General features: G+C 36.4%; 2 protein-coding genes and 1 pseudogene across 2 annotated transcripts; 2 read left to right on the top strand and 1 right to left on the bottom strand.

The window, feature by feature from the left end:
• Positions 1–7: 7 nt before the first annotated feature.
• Positions 8–9,111, top strand: LOC125369038 (5'-3' exoribonuclease 4-like). The gene is given in 27 exon segments (XM_048370397.1): positions 8–405; positions 555–657; positions 737–813; positions 1,029–1,122; positions 1,125–1,157; positions 1,160–1,218; positions 1,381–1,500; positions 1,612–1,674; positions 1,794–1,940; positions 2,029–2,193; positions 2,436–2,507; positions 3,140–3,226; positions 4,114–4,194; positions 4,624–4,681; positions 4,684–4,718; positions 4,939–5,009; positions 5,311–5,439; positions 5,574–5,647; positions 5,724–5,782; positions 5,872–5,949; positions 6,343–6,352; positions 6,355–6,493; positions 6,599–6,703; positions 6,783–6,858; positions 7,356–7,438; positions 8,292–8,584; positions 8,587–9,111. Coding segments are annotated over 27 exon segments (2,892 nt in total). The 5' UTR covers positions 8–198; the 3' UTR covers positions 8,961–9,111.
• A 612-nt stretch (positions 9,112–9,723) lies between these two features.
• LOC125369037 (rubredoxin-like) lies at positions 9,724–10,577 on the bottom strand. The gene is given in 2 exon segments (XM_048370396.1): positions 9,724–10,337; positions 10,340–10,577. Coding segments are annotated over 2 exon segments (585 nt in total). The 5' UTR covers positions 10,443–10,577; the 3' UTR covers positions 9,724–9,855.
• Positions 10,578–12,209: 1,632 nt separating this feature from the next.
• Positions 12,210–13,496, top strand: LOC125369036 (annotated as a pseudogene).
• Positions 13,497–15,364: the final 1,868 nt, after the last annotated feature.

The following is a 15,364-nucleotide window of genomic DNA, read 5'->3' as shown; positions in this document are numbered from 1 at the left end:
CAACATTCCATCAACAAAACCTGTTCACCTGTGCGCTCACCGAAGAGGGCATTATAGTCCATATGATTATTTCCACGTAGCGACGCCACTCCACGCAGATCTCTCTCTTCTCTCTCCACCAAAGCCCCCTCTTTCAACAAACAGTCGTTTCTTTGATCGAACAGGAGCTTAGAACCTTGACCGGACCAGGACTTGACCATGGGCGTGCCAGCGTTTTACAGGTGGCTCGCGGACCGGTACCCGCTAGCAATTGTCGACGTGGTTGAAGAGGAACCAAAAGAAGACAGCAATGGCGTAATTGGACCTATTGATATCTCAAAACCTAACCCGAACGGTTTAGAATTCGATAATTTATACTTAGATATGAATGGTATTATTCATCCTTGTTTCCATCCTGATGGAAAGGTTTGCTCTGATTAAATTATGTTTGCTAATCTTTTTTTTTTAGTTTAATTTACTTATTTGGAAAATAGATTTTTTTTTTGGGATTTTATTGATTATGTGTGAAAGTTCTTCAAATTTAGTAAGGTTCTTATTGTTTTATGTTCGTACAGCCTCCGCCTCCTACTTATGATGATGTTTTTAAGTCTATATTTGATTACATTGATCATTTATTCACATTGGTTCGGCCGCGGAAGCTTCTATTTATGGCAATTGGTAAAGCTTAGCCATGAATTTTTTCACTGTTTCTATTTATGTAGCAATGCTAGCGAAATTACCTTTGAGTTTCTTGTAGATGGAGTTGCACCTAGAGCGAAAATGAATCAGCAACGTTCTCGGCGATTTAGAGCTGCTAAAGATGCTGCTGAAGCAGTAAGATTTGTTGCAAAATCATGTTGATTCTGGAATGATTTTCTTTCTTTCAAAATTCTTTTATTTTCTTTAAGTTGAAAGAATTGAATTATAGTGCCTAAAAACTTTATAAACATAAGCATTGACTAAATAGAATTGAATTCCTGTATTTTTAACGAGGATTTTTGGAATGTGGTTAGCTTACTGTACTGTTTTTGTATATTCTGATGTCTTAGGAAGCTGAGGAAGAAAGACTTAGAAAAGAATTTGAGGCTGAAGGGAATCTCTTGTCTCCCAAAGAAAAGCCTGAAACATCTGACTCTAATGTTATCACCCTGGCACTCAATTTATGGCTGTGCTCTCGACCGGCTTCAGTATTATGTACAAATGAGGTTGAACCACAACCCAGGGTGGAAGTATACAAAGGTGTGACTGGTGTTATCCTTTCCTCAGTTAGCCCTTCTCAGATCGGATCATTCCTTGACTGTGGAGTAATCCTTCTTTATTTTTCTTTTCATAGACATCTGGCTTTCAGGATACTTTGTCTCTAAATTTAATTATGGCGCTGCATTGGGTGATTATTTGAAGGTTATTCTTTCTGATGCAAATGTCCCTGGTGAGGGAGAGCACAAAGTTATGTCATACATAAGATTACAACGTAACCTTTCCGGTTTCAATCCGAACACACGGCATTGTCTATATGGGCTGGTGAGTTTTTTCTGTTAATTATTTCAGGCTTTTGAGGTTTCTGATTATCGTTTTTTCATCAGTTTTTTTTTTTTTATTCGTGATCAAAACAATCATTTTATCTTAAATCAGGATGCTGATCTGATTATGCTGGCTTTAGCGACACATGAAATTCACTTTTCAATATTGAGAGAGGTTAGTGGTTCATGTCTTTATAAGTGGTCATCATGGTTCCAGCTCATTCCATGCTCATGGTTGATCATTTTTCTAATATGCACATGGTGGATCCTAAAAGTTTATTTTCCGACTTGTAGATGGTCACATTCCCTGGGCAACAGGAGAAGTGCTTTTCCTGTGGTCAAACTGGGCATCTTGCAGCTGACTGCCGTGGTAAGCCAGGAGACAACCCTCTGGATTGGAATGTGGAAGATGATGTCCCAATTCACAAGAAGAAATATCAGGTTGGAGAACCAGATGCTCATATATATTTTTTATTTTTATTATCTCACTTTCTTCCAATATTTTTATATTGAATCATTGTCTGCACAGTTCCTCAACATCTGGGTGTTGCGAGAATATTTGCAATACGAATTGGATGTTCCAAACCCTCCATTGGAGATCAACTTTGAACGAATACTGGATGATTTTGTATTCTTATGTTTTTTTGTTGGCAATGACTTCCTTCCACATATGCCAACATTGGAGATTAGGGAGGTAAGTCAGCAGATGGGAGTTTTACTCTTTAAGGAATTGCGTGTTCTGAGCCACAATATGAATATTGTTCAATTCTCAGCTCAATAATATTGCTTGTCTGTGTTCCTTGATGATTTATGTTTCATATATAATCTCTTCCTCTGTTTCCTATGCTATTTACTTCCTCGTGATGTTTATCTCTTTGTTTACAATGTTATTATGAAATGGTCTTCTGTTTATCATGGAATTGTCTTCTGCTTCAGGGTGCTATAAATTTATTGATGCATGTATACAGAAGGGAGTTTTCTGCTATGGGTGGTTATCTTACTGATGCGGTGAGGTAATTTCTCTTTTCTATGTCATCTACGAAACCTCTGCACTCTGCATGTTTTTCTTGAAGCAGTTTGTGTTTTTCTCTTACATAAGAATCTGTTCAAAAGTAGACATAATCTCTCATTTGCAGTCCATATAGAGGTCCATTTTGTTCTTTTTGTTTGTCATTAGTATCAGACTCCTGCTGTATATACAGTGACAAGTCATATTAACCCTATTAATATTAGTACTTTCGACTTTTTTTTTTTTTTATATTCATATATGGGATACTGGTTGAATTTTTGTTTACCTGTCCAATATTGAACTTATTCAATCTAGTAGTAGTCCATTCAGCAAAACTCCCAACATAATAACAATGGTCTTAAAGTAGTTCTTGGGGGTTCTTTTACTTTGGTGCTGAGTTTTCGTATAAATCGTTCCTTGTCAATTTTATTGGACTGCCAGAAACTTGTCCCTCAAAGTATCTTTTTCTTCTTAAATTTAGCATGGGTTCCATATCTTGCTGTAAAAATACCACTTCTTCCATGTTCCTTCCAGTGATTTTATTTTGTGCTATTGTAATAGCCTATGATTTAAGGTTGGAACAGTGCTCTACTCACATGAAATTTTAATATGAATTAGTTTACATGTACAGGTTAATCTAGATAGAGTAGAACATTTTATCCAGTCTGTCGCTATTTATGAAGAGCAAATCTTTCAGAAAAGGACTCGTATACAGCAGGTAATTCCTTTTTCATGTTTGATTTAATTTGCTCTTATGAAGAGCAATTAATCTTATTCATGCAAGATAAATGGATTCAGAATATGCATGTCAAATTATCAAATTTCTGGTTTTGTTTCTTTCTTTTTTAATGTACAAGCTATGGTGCCTGTGCATTGCAACAGGCATATCATTATACAACCATTTGCAATCAACTATCAAATAAAATTCAGACTTTCTGAATTATTTTCAATCATAGAGTCTATAGCACAAAACGAATTCAATACATTGTCATGATAGAATCTGAACGAATCGTGCTCATTTGAATAAAGTCCATTTCTCATTAGTTTTTTCATCAACTTGAAGCAAATATCGTATTATAATAATAAAAATTGATTGAACTAAGCTTACCATGCAAATAAATATTTTGGTACTTGGTTTCAAGAAATTATTTGATATGGTGGTTTTAGACGGAGGCATGAAGCTATACATTCAAAAAGTGAGCTGCTCAATTTTGGCAGATACTTGGATTGGAATATGCCCATGTTTCTCACCACTTACTAATGAAATGTTTTAAGCTTTTGTCTCCAATAGTCCAATTTTATTAGTGGAAGTCAGAAGTAGAAAAGGATGATCGGTCAAAAGGCAATAAATTAGTTAGTTACTGAAGTTCATAGTTAGTTACTGAAGTTCATAGGGGTCAGTTTTAGCAAGATCCACAGAACACATGTTGCATCCATATTTGTCCGCTAGTAATCTCATTAGTTACTGTTGCAGCAATACCTGTGAAAGAAATACTTCTAGTCTTTATCATAAATGTATTTTCTTCTTTTGCCGTCTTTTTTATTATCTTATGTTATGTAAATCCATGTCTTTATCCATACTTGTGCTAATGAATTCATTTTCAGTTTTTGGAAAATAACGAGGAGATGAGACTCAAAGCACGAAGGGAATCCTCTGAAGAGATTCAGACACCTGCTGTAGACAAGGTCTTTTATAACAATAATTTGAGATGCATGTTTGAAACCAAGTGAAGTGTTAGATTACTATTTGGAGTACAGGGAATTGTTAGATGCACACCTAAAATTGAAGCAATTAGCAGTTTCATAGCTGTTGGCAGTAACCTTTTTCTTTTTTTGTGACTTCCTTCACACATGAGTCTTTTATGGCCATTGATATAGATAGAGGTCCAGTTTCGCCCTAGACACTATGGAATTTTGGCTTGTTATCAGGATACAGTGATACGGAGCTTTGATATGGTTGACTTGTTAATCAAGTGCCTTTTTATATAAGTTGCACTTAGATATGATTTTACGTGATATGTATTATTCCTTGATCCTATAAGGATGGCCAACCAATCTGAAGGTCAGCCATTAGGAGCGTGCTGCCTTTTTATTTATTTTCTTTTGTCCATTCAGGTTAAGTTGGGGGAACCTGGTTACAAAGAAAGATACTATGCCGAGAAATTTGGTTTAACAACTCGGATGAAATAGATAAAGTTAGAAATGATGTGGTAAGTGAACTTTTTGATGCAAAATGATTGCCTCTTGTGGTTACTTGCAATTTCTGTTGGACACATCAGACCTTTTCATATGCTGTAGCTTTTGGCCCACCCTGTTTTGCCCAAATCCAAAATGAAAAGCTTTTGGCTCACCTTTTCTTATTTCCTTTCTCTATTTCTATTTTGTTTGTATCCTTAGTTAAATAAGGAACTTTCAATCATTTTGGTGCAGGTTTTGAAGTATGTGGAAGGTTTGTGTTGGGTCTGCCGCTATTACTACCAAGGTGTATGCTCTTGGCAATGGTTAGTTCGATTTTGGCTGATGTTAAATTAGCCTGGTATTTCACGTTCTATTAAAGCAATCTTCATTTATGAAGTCCTAGTAAATACATATGCACCACTTGCTTGTACATGTGCATTTATGATGTACAAGTTGTAGTCTGTACTGTTAACATTTTTCTTTTGGGTGTGACATGGCCTGCTTAATGAATTAATTTCTGTCCAGAAACATGCACCTTGTGCACAACGAGAAGTCGCCAACCACTTTATATGCATACTATTAACATATAAAGTTAACACTGCACTTGCCTTCTATTTGTTTCAGGTTTTATCCATACCATTATGCTCCATTTGCCTCCGATCTGAAGGGCCTTGCTGACTTGGAAATAACCTTCTTTCTGGGAGAGCCGTTTAAACCCTTTGATCAGCTAATGGGAACCCTACCAGCTGCAAGGCACACCTCCTACTTTCTATCTTGCCTCACTTTATCATCATTGCAATCTTTCTTTCTTTCTTTAATCTTTTCTTAAGATTTACGTCTGGCTGGTTATTTGTCTTTGTGCTGATTGGAAATTGGGCCTGCTACAGTTCTAATGCTCTGCCAGAAGAATACAGGAAATTGATGACTGATTCATCGTCACCAATCTCTAGATTTTTCCCTTGTAAAACTGATTATATCATCAATCAATATTTTCCCTTTTTGTTGGAATGCTTTATTGCCTTTGCAAGATTACTTAGGTCAATTTTCGTGGGCAGATTTTGAGATTGACATGAATGGTAAACGTTTCGCCTGGCAGGTTAATATTTCTCTACACAGCATGTCTACTATTACTGTTATTGTTTCTAATCAACTAACAGAAGTTTTCTTACATTCTTTTGTTGGAAGACAGGAATTGCCAAATTGCCATTCATTGATGAGAGGAAATTGCTTGCTCAAACAAAGAAACTTGAAAGCACCTTAACGGTCTGAATTTTTTATTTCTAGACTGTTATTTTATTGCTTTCATTTGATGCTGCTCTTCTGGCTTTTACTATTGCAGTAGTTTTAGAAACTTAACCCACTATATCTTCATTGCACTTCTATGTAATGGCCGCTTTAGTGGAAGCTAATTCTTGTGATGTTCAGAAATCAAAGCCAAGCTTTTGGAAAGCAATTCAGTGAATATCCAATAATATCATTCAGGACCAATTTTTGTACTAGAGAATACCTAGTAGACAAAAACCTGTATCAAGTTCTGTTTGCTTAGTTTAAGGAGATCAGCATTAAATTCAGATGGTTGTTGTGACCTATAGATAAGGTATTTGTAACAGAGATAAGCGTTAAACTCGGTGCTAAATTTAGTTTGGCAAGTTGCAGGAGGAAGAGCGGCTCGAAATAGTGTCATGTTAGATTTGCTTTATGTCCATCCTGCTCATCCTATGGCTGCAGAAGTCATCGCACATTATCAAGGTTTCAATTCCTTACCCCAATATCAAAGAAAACCTTGGGCAATAGACACAAATGCCAGGTTAGTGAATCTCCATCATAATGCATCATTGAGTTAAACTGTTTAATCGCTTTTATGGTAAAAGCTTACTGGTTCTAGAACTCATCAGTTGCTAAAATGTTGCAGTGCTGGGATGAATGGATATCTTTGGTTAAGCGAGAGGAATATGTGGAGAAGTACAATCGCTTCCCCTGTCAATGGGTTTCCAGACATAGAACATAACCAAGTTTTGTAAGTTTCCTTTCTGGTAATTCACCTTTAGGAAGCTAGTAAATCAGTTTTGTTTATGTTGGGTGTTCTTGCCTTGCAGAAACATTACATACCTTAATCCTATAAATCACAGACACATCCCTGAACCTCCCAATGGTGTGGTCATGCCAGAAAAGGTATGTAGTCTGGGTGCTTGTAAAATTGATCTCATTTTGTTATTTAAGAGCAGAAAAGGCTAAGGTATAAACTAATCCTCTGGGCAATGCTTTTACCTATGCATGATATGAACACATGATAAACAATGAACATGATGTTAGTTGTGTTCCACAAATTATCGCTCTAAACTGGACCATTCCTTATGTTCATTTCTGGAAGATGATGGAACAGCTCCATGTCTAAAACTAATTTGGCTAAACAGCAATTGCGTGTTATATAATAAATGGGCATCATGCTGGTGGCATTTAATCGTGCTCAAGGAACTTGACAATTAGGTTTCTGAACAGAGTTGTTGCATGATAGATGTCCAAATTTGTTGGAATTGTCTTGCTCCTGCATCTCTGCATATGGGACATAAGAGCTATGTGAAAGAGCAAGGATGTTCATGTATTGTTTTCATGATGGGTTTCATATCGTTAGCAGTATCATTCATTTTGATAAGTCATTACTGTTGCAGATTTTAAAACCTTTAGATATTAAACCATTCCCCATGTTATGGCATGAAGATCATGGTGGTCGGCGCCAGCAAGGCAGAGAAAGGTAAGAAAGTAATGATAGATTTTTCCTAGTTGTTTAATTGTTTTCTAAAAATATTATCCCTCATTAGAGGCAGATAGGATTATGGATGTTCTTGAATTGTATGGAGTCAACTTAGTGCACAGTGCACTGCTCGAACTTGACCAAGTTTGAAGGGCAAAGAAAGGTAACAAAGTAATGATGGGTTTTGCCCTAGTCGCTCACTCTTTTTTTTTCTCCTTACCAATATTCTTCCTCATTAGAGGTGGATGGAGCATGAATGGTTTGAATTGTATGGAATCGATTTAGTGCAGAGCGCATCGCTCAAACTCGACTAAACTTGAAACTTTGTTTGAGCTCAATCTAGCTTTATTTTTCTTACAAAACTTGAGTTAACAGGATGCTCAAGCTTTTGTTTTTCCTGGACTTGACTTTATGATACAGATCAAGTTCTGCACTGCACTTGAATTAAAATTCAAAGAGGCTTAAGAGATCTCAAAATAGGGTGTTCTGTATAAATAGGAGTAAGATGAAAATATCATAAATTATTATTTAAATGATTTATATCGACGGGTTATTTGAAAAATTAAATTGAGTGAACTCAGGCTCCATCTAGGTCAAGTATGGTGGTATTTGGAATCAACTTGACTTATTACTTGGGCTACTCAAGTTTGAGCTAGATGTGGTTGCATCTTTACACAAGGAATTGAGGAAAGAAAGGGTGCTGAAGTTTGATGCTGTTCTTATATAATTTTTATTTTTAACTTATTTTTTATTATTACGATCTCAGTTTTCATGTGGACTCTATAAATTAAATAAAACCTAGTATTCTCAGTCCTTGTACGTGTATCTTGCTAAATGTATGTTTGTTCTACAGGCCGCAAGTAGCTAGAGCAATAGCCGGCCCTTTGTTGGGCGAGGCAGCTCATCGTCTTGTCAAGAACACGCTTAATATCAGACCAAACGGTTCATCTTCGAAATTTTTGGAGCAACAAACATATCGTAATATTCCAGGCAATTCTACATTCAACAGGCCTAGGCCTGCCGGACCTTCTGGTTACGAAAGAGGCTACAGTAATGATCCAAACTATTATTATGGACATCACAATTATCAGCAAGGCCTAATGAGTAATCCTAGATCCCCTCTTTTCTCGAATGGTGTCTCCAGCAACGGCACAACTTTAGAACTCAGGATAGAGTACAATACCATGAACAGTACCGTGACTTGAAGACCGGCATGTCTGCTTTGACTATGGAAGAAAATGTCAAAAGCAGACCACCAGCAGTAATGTCACAGCGCACACAAAATACAGGATACAGTTCGAGTTTGCAGCAACAGTTTGAGCAGAACTTAGGTGCACTTCCATCACCACCCGCCAAGTGGATTGGCAAAGCAACAGATACAGATGCTGAGATGTACTTTAGACAAGAAACAATGCTAAGGGGTGCAAATGAGAAACAGGCGAAGCAGATTTATCAGGTCAAGACACGTGCAGCTCAGGAAATGTCAAATCCTCAACAAATATCAGATGTAAATCATCAATAATCTTGCCGATTTAATTAAACTTGATTTCTACCTGAGATGTGCTCATACAACAAACAGTGAGATCTCTCCACTTTAAAGCAAGGTTTGAGCACTAAACAATAGTTGTTCCTGCAACTTAATCCAGTAATCAGCACCTGCTGTTATCTTTTCACATTTTGGAGTGATAATGTTGCATGGGGTGCAAGAACAACCTTTAGAGAACATTTGATTTGAAGAAGAGTTGGTATGCCAATTACGGAAGCATTGTTGCAGGTGTCATCATTCTGATTTTGTTATCTGCTGGATTGGAGCACAGAACTATATGATAAACATGTTTTGATGTAATTGGGTTTCGAGTCATAGGAAACTAACCCTCTCTCGATGATAGTATATCGAGAATCACCACTGTTGATTTGTGTTTAGTAACATTAGATGGTGTAACTAGCGACTGACATGATGTATTTGTACTCAGTTTCTAGTAATATACTTTGTACTCTCTGTGAAGAAAAGAAAAGTTGATATTTCCTATTGCAGCTGTACGGAAAGAAAGTTTAACGGCAATGGAGAATTGCTTTATGGAAAATGCATAGGGTTAGAAACGGCAGCGTTAGTCCTGAATAGATGCAGACTGGCAGTGGTATGAATCAAAGAACAGCTAGAACTTGCGGAATTAGTATATTGTTGAAATTATTATGATCTTGTAAGCATGAATTATGAGCAAATGGCAGGAAGCCATCTTTGTTATTTTAATCAAACTATAAACAGAGATGCAAAACAAATGATATGCTATAACCCCAGTTATCCACTTCTTAAATATGAATCTATTTGCAAGTATCATAAATTTAAAACTGGACATGATACAATAAGCACAAAACCCAAAAAGAGAACTTACAAAATTCTTATCAGTAACCATCCTCTATTGCAGAAAATACCCTGATAAGAACAAAACAAAGAAGAAGAACAAGGTCCCATATATCAAAATAGTCTTTTGCCCAGAAGTGAGTGAGTTGCCTCCTAACCCAAATTGCTGATTCTGTGCAAATCCAGCAATCTCTACACTTTTACTCTCAAAGAAACTCTTTGCAGCTCCACAAGTAGGACACCTCCAATCATCAGGCAACTTATCAAACTGAAACCCTGGTGGAATTGGATATGTTGGGTCACCAACACCCTCATCATATTTGTACCCACAAGACCTACACTCATAAATTCCAGTGTTTAACACTGCAAACTCTTCTAACCTCCTTTGATCAAATTCTGTTTCAGTTTCTGCTTCAGTCAGTGATTCTAGTGGTGGTGGAGGAGGATTGCTATTACTAGGTTGGTTTGAAGTGGGTGGTTTGTCTTCTTTAGAGACATCGATTGAGTGAAGAATGAAGTGGGTCTTCTGGGGTTTTGGACAGAAAGAAATGATGATTTGGAAGAATAAATTCTGGGTTTGGGAGGTAAGAGTTGGGAAAGGTGGAATGAGAAGGTGGGTCTTGTAGTTGCACAGGCCATCATCAAATGGAATTAGTATTTAATGGTTAATGTTCTTATCTTTTGTTAATTGAAATTGGAATGGAGAAGTATTGTTAGGTTGTGTTTGTGGTGAATAGTTTCTGGATGGAGGAGAAATGAAGGATCCATGGAAGAGCATATGCTGTTAGTGAAAGGGAGACGGATAAGGTGGGGAAGTACCAAAGATTTCATATTTGCTTATGGGCTATGGAACTTAAGACCTCGGACTTTGTTATTCAAGCCCAACAAGCATTTATAATTTTCCTAAATAAATTATTGGATGTCATGCAAATGTTGCAAGTTTCTTTTTTTTTCCCGGGAAATGCAAATGTTACGAGTTATAACCAATAACACACTGAGTTTAAGATTTAAGCCAAAGCATATATGTTTTGTCTTACGTTCTTTAAGAAAATTAACAGACAGAAAAACTTCAATTTTATATAATTTGCTAAATACAGATTTTGTATTTAGAAGAGAGTGCCAAATTGAATCTCATAATTATTTCCGGATACTTGAAAAAACAAAATGTAGAATAAAATTTTAAATTCAAACTCTATTCTCATATAAGCTATGGGTGTATGGATGACTACTGGAAGAAAAGAAAGGAATAAGGTTAAATTTGCCCCTCGCTTTATGAAAAAGATCAAATTAACCCTTTTAACCTTTTGAGACAATTTAACCCAAATTTTATTTAGCTCAATTTAATTCATTTTTAGAGAATGAGTTTCACTGTCTCTAACAGGAGAGTGATAAGAATAAAAACTATTAATTTTAAATCAAATTAAAATTTTTAATTTAAAATCACTATATGTTAAAATATAATTTAAGATATTTTAATTAAATATTTAAATTGTGTTTAGATTATAAAATAGATTTTTCAACTTATTAAATTATTTTTTATTTATTAGAAAACGACTCACTTTCTCAACTCAGGGAAAATTAAGCTAAAAACAAAGTCTTGGACTGATTTGGGCAAAAATGTGAAAAGGATAAATTGACCTTTTCAGAAAGTACAAGGAAAAATTGAACCTTATAACTATTAAGTAAACGACCAAGCATATCAAAATGTACTATTGCTATAAATTTATAAGATAGTTAGTACTTTTCAACATTTTAAAAGTATATTAAAACTTCATTCACTTTACCATATTACATTAGAGCCCTCTTACAGTTTGCTAATTTAAACAAAATGATAAATTTATCCTACAAAAACTTGGATTCCGTTTTAACTTTAAATTGAATAAATAATTTATTCTATTATAAGACTTTGAATAAATATACTAAAATAAAGTTATGTTCATCAGTTTAATAGAATAAAGTAATATCTGGCCATTAAAGGAAGATATGTATGTTATTTTCATTTAATCTAATAGTTGCTAATATAAAAAAAAAAAATCAATGGAGGAAACTAACTTATTATTAAAGGGCATGTAATTTTTAAAAGGAAAGGAGGATATTAGTAATAATATGGTAAATCCTAGGAGCAAATCATAATTATGCCTATTATTGTCAGCCATTCCCGGTCCGGATTCAGCGGGAAGCATAAACCTGGTTGAGTGAAAACACGCGCCATTTGAGAGCATGGGTAAACGATTTCCTCCGATAAAACTCTCTACCACCAAAACCACCCCAAACCAAACCACCCCATTTCACCAAGTCCTACACGCAACCAAAGAAAAAACCAGACCAAACCAACGATTCCTCGTGAGCCCCTAACCCCACCCAAAATTAACTACTTTTTCTCTCTCTAAAACTAACCCCCAACTTTTCTCTCTAAACATTCTTATGGCCTCGGAGCAACACGACACCGTTTTCGACCACGACCTTGAAGACGACGACGACGAATCCTCTCAGTCTCAAGATGACGATGACGATCTCGAAAATGACGATGCCATAATTGAAGAAAACGACGACGTCCTACCTGACGAAGAAGACGAAGAAGACCTCAACCCAATTTCTTGTTCTCCTGCGATTGCCGTTCCGGTCGCGGTTCCTTCCGCTTCCGCTGTCACAATCGCCGTCCCTAACGGTGTTAGCGACGCGCCTTCTTCTTTCCTTAGAGTCCACTCCTGACACGAAACGTCAGCGCGTGGAGTCCACGACGACGACGACGCTTGTTATTCACCAACAACCGCAAGAAGAGAAAACCACAGCCGCAACAAATGGATGAATCGAGACGGTTATTTCAGCGATTATGGACAGACGAGGATGAAATCGAGCTTCTTCAAGGGTTTCTTGATTACACGACGCAAAGAGGAAGCAATCACCATGACACCGCTTTATTTTATGATCAAATCAAGTCAAAGCTACAGCTTGATTTTAATAAAAATCAGCTGGTTGAGAAACTGCGACGCTTGAAAAGAAGTATCGTAATGTTCTTAGCAAAATTAGCTCTGGTAAGGATTTTTCTTTAAAAGTCCTCATGATCAAGCTACTTTTGAAATTTCTCGTAAGATCTGGAGTTCTACCGGCAAAATTTGTGTTGAAGATGCTAATTTGGATGATGACGATGCTAACTAGCCCTAACCCTAATTTTAATGATGCCGATGTTAAAATTGAGGATCATAATAAATCTACTCCTAGGTCAAGGAAACGATCACGTTCCCGCTCATCTACTGCTGCTGCTGCTGCCCCCTGCTGCTGCTGCTTCTGGTGGTCTTAAGTTTGAGGATAAGCGATTGCCCAATGATACTGACGTTAGTAATAATATTAATAATGTTAACAATATTAGCAATAGTAATGTGAATGTGTCGCATTTGATTGAGGAGACAGTGAAGAGTTGCTTGTCGCCATTGTTTAAGGAGTTGTTGAGTAATGCATTGGCTTCAGGGCCGTGTGGTGCGAGGGGAATTGGTGGATTGGCAATGAATGCAATGCCGTTGAGTTTTGGAGTTGGTGAAATGATGGTTGATGAAAAGTGGAGGAAGCAGCAGGTTTTGGAGTTGGAGGTGTACTGAAGCGCTTGGAGTTGGTCCAGGATCAGATCAGAGCACAATTGGAGGAGTTGCGGTCCATGGGTGGATAATAGCTGATGATGAAATTTTGGAGTAAGTTTTATCTCACAGACAGGATTTCTTGGTCATTTGATGTTATTTTAGCGGAGTAAATGCAAATCCTTTTCTTTTGTTATTTCTTTTTCTTTTTTTTTTCTTTTGAGGTGCGGGCCCAGATGGGAAGGCAGTTGTTACCTTTGATCTTTTGGTTCATTTGATATAACAGTTGTTGAATAATGATTTACTAATTTATTTAGTAGTGGATAGTTTGTTCTACCTGTAGATATATATATGGCTTGAGGGATAGATTGGAATGACTCTTTTAGAATAAAGAAACAGTTTTATCTCAATATCAGCATTTACTTGTTCTCAATATTATATACTTCAGTTTTCGCGATTGCTTCTTGATACTTTGTTGTGGTTTTTCTAAATCAAGTTTTATCGATTTGGATGTACTTTTGGGTTCACTGGTAGGGATGTGAATCTTTGAGTCATCAGTTAATGATAAGATGAATCAGGTATTTGTCATTTTTCTGAAATATGGTAGGGACTTCTGCCAAAGTACTTCTGTCATGGTCATGCGGAATTTGGTGATGATTTGACTTGGGAATGGGGTGGTTTTGTCTGCTATCACACATATTACAGACGAGAGCTGATTAGAACCATATGTGAGATTTTATTTTACACACTTGCATTGATGAAATACTATTGTTGCCTGACAAAAATGTAGAGAGAGAGAGAGAGAGAGAGAGAAATTGGATTTACTTTATTCTTTTGAGTGCTTGCCTACTCTTGTAGAAAGAGTAGGGTTGTTCACCTGATCTCAACTCACATAATTTTCAGATTTGTTTTCTTTGTTGATGATCCAAAGATTTGAACAGAAGGGCATTCTTTTTATTTGTTCTGTACTACATAAGAGTAGGCCAGATTTGTGCAGGGAGTTGTGTCTTAATCTTATCACCGTGTTTTGGATCTGCTCCATCTCTTTTTCACCTGTCATCAATCTAAGTTTGGCACATCACGTTGGATGCATAACCCAGAATTTGAACTTGTCTCTAGCCTGCTATTTGATTTCCAAGCAAGTTTTATACTTGCCTTCTGCTCGATGTAAACATCTCATGAAGTATTTTAGTATTTTCGCTTGTTTATGCAATGCCTGCCAATTGTCGTCATCTTTAGTTATGTAGAGTTGCATCATGGTAAGTTGACTTTGCCTTGCCCTTGTATAATGATGTTTTCGAGAGTGGATACTTACTGTGTAAAGGAATGAATAGTTCTTTCTCTCTTCACTCTTTTTAGATAAATAAGAGACTTGATATATCAGCATTCAGCAGCTCTCTGAGTATTTTCAGATAATACGTTTTAGCATTAGCACTGTACAAATAAATTTCAAAAATAGTTTGTAGCTCGCATAGTCATATAGAAGGTGTACTTCTGACTAGAATTTTGTGCAGACTTGAGAGAATTCGAGTTGGCAACATACATGGTAAGTTTGAGGATTAGTCTTCTGAATAGATCTCTGGTAGGAGAGAAATATAATCAATAACCAGGGTTCATGAGTCCTGAAAAGATGGTAACACTTGTAGAGGAGCAAAGCTTGCAGAAGATGGGTTTGTTCATGTTTTAAGCTGTCTGTTGAATGCTGCGGCAGGCATGGTTTTGGTCAGTGGCAATAGAGCACTTCTGTTATTGAAGTTGGGGAAGACCTTTATGAGGGGAAGTGATATCTTAATGTTGCTACTTGGATGCAGAAGTTGTAAATTGATGGACGCTGGAATTTGTTTGTTTCTTTTGCAAATGCTGTTTATTATGTGTTTTACTGATGAAGCAGTAAATCTTCTCGGCAAATAAGCCTGAAATCATCTTTTGGCATTTGCGAATCATTAAGTTTTTCAATGAGAATAATTTAATGCTCTAGAGTGGAATTCTATA

The sequence above is a fragment of the Ricinus communis genome, unplaced genomic scaffold, assembly GCF_019578655.1.
Source record: "Ricinus communis isolate WT05 ecotype wild-type unplaced genomic scaffold, ASM1957865v1 Ctg66, whole genome shotgun sequence".
Classification (NCBI taxonomy): Eukaryota; Viridiplantae; Streptophyta; class Magnoliopsida; order Malpighiales; family Euphorbiaceae; genus Ricinus; species Ricinus communis.
Note: the sequence above shows the minus strand (reverse complement) of the source record. Positions and strands in the feature narration are given on the sequence as shown.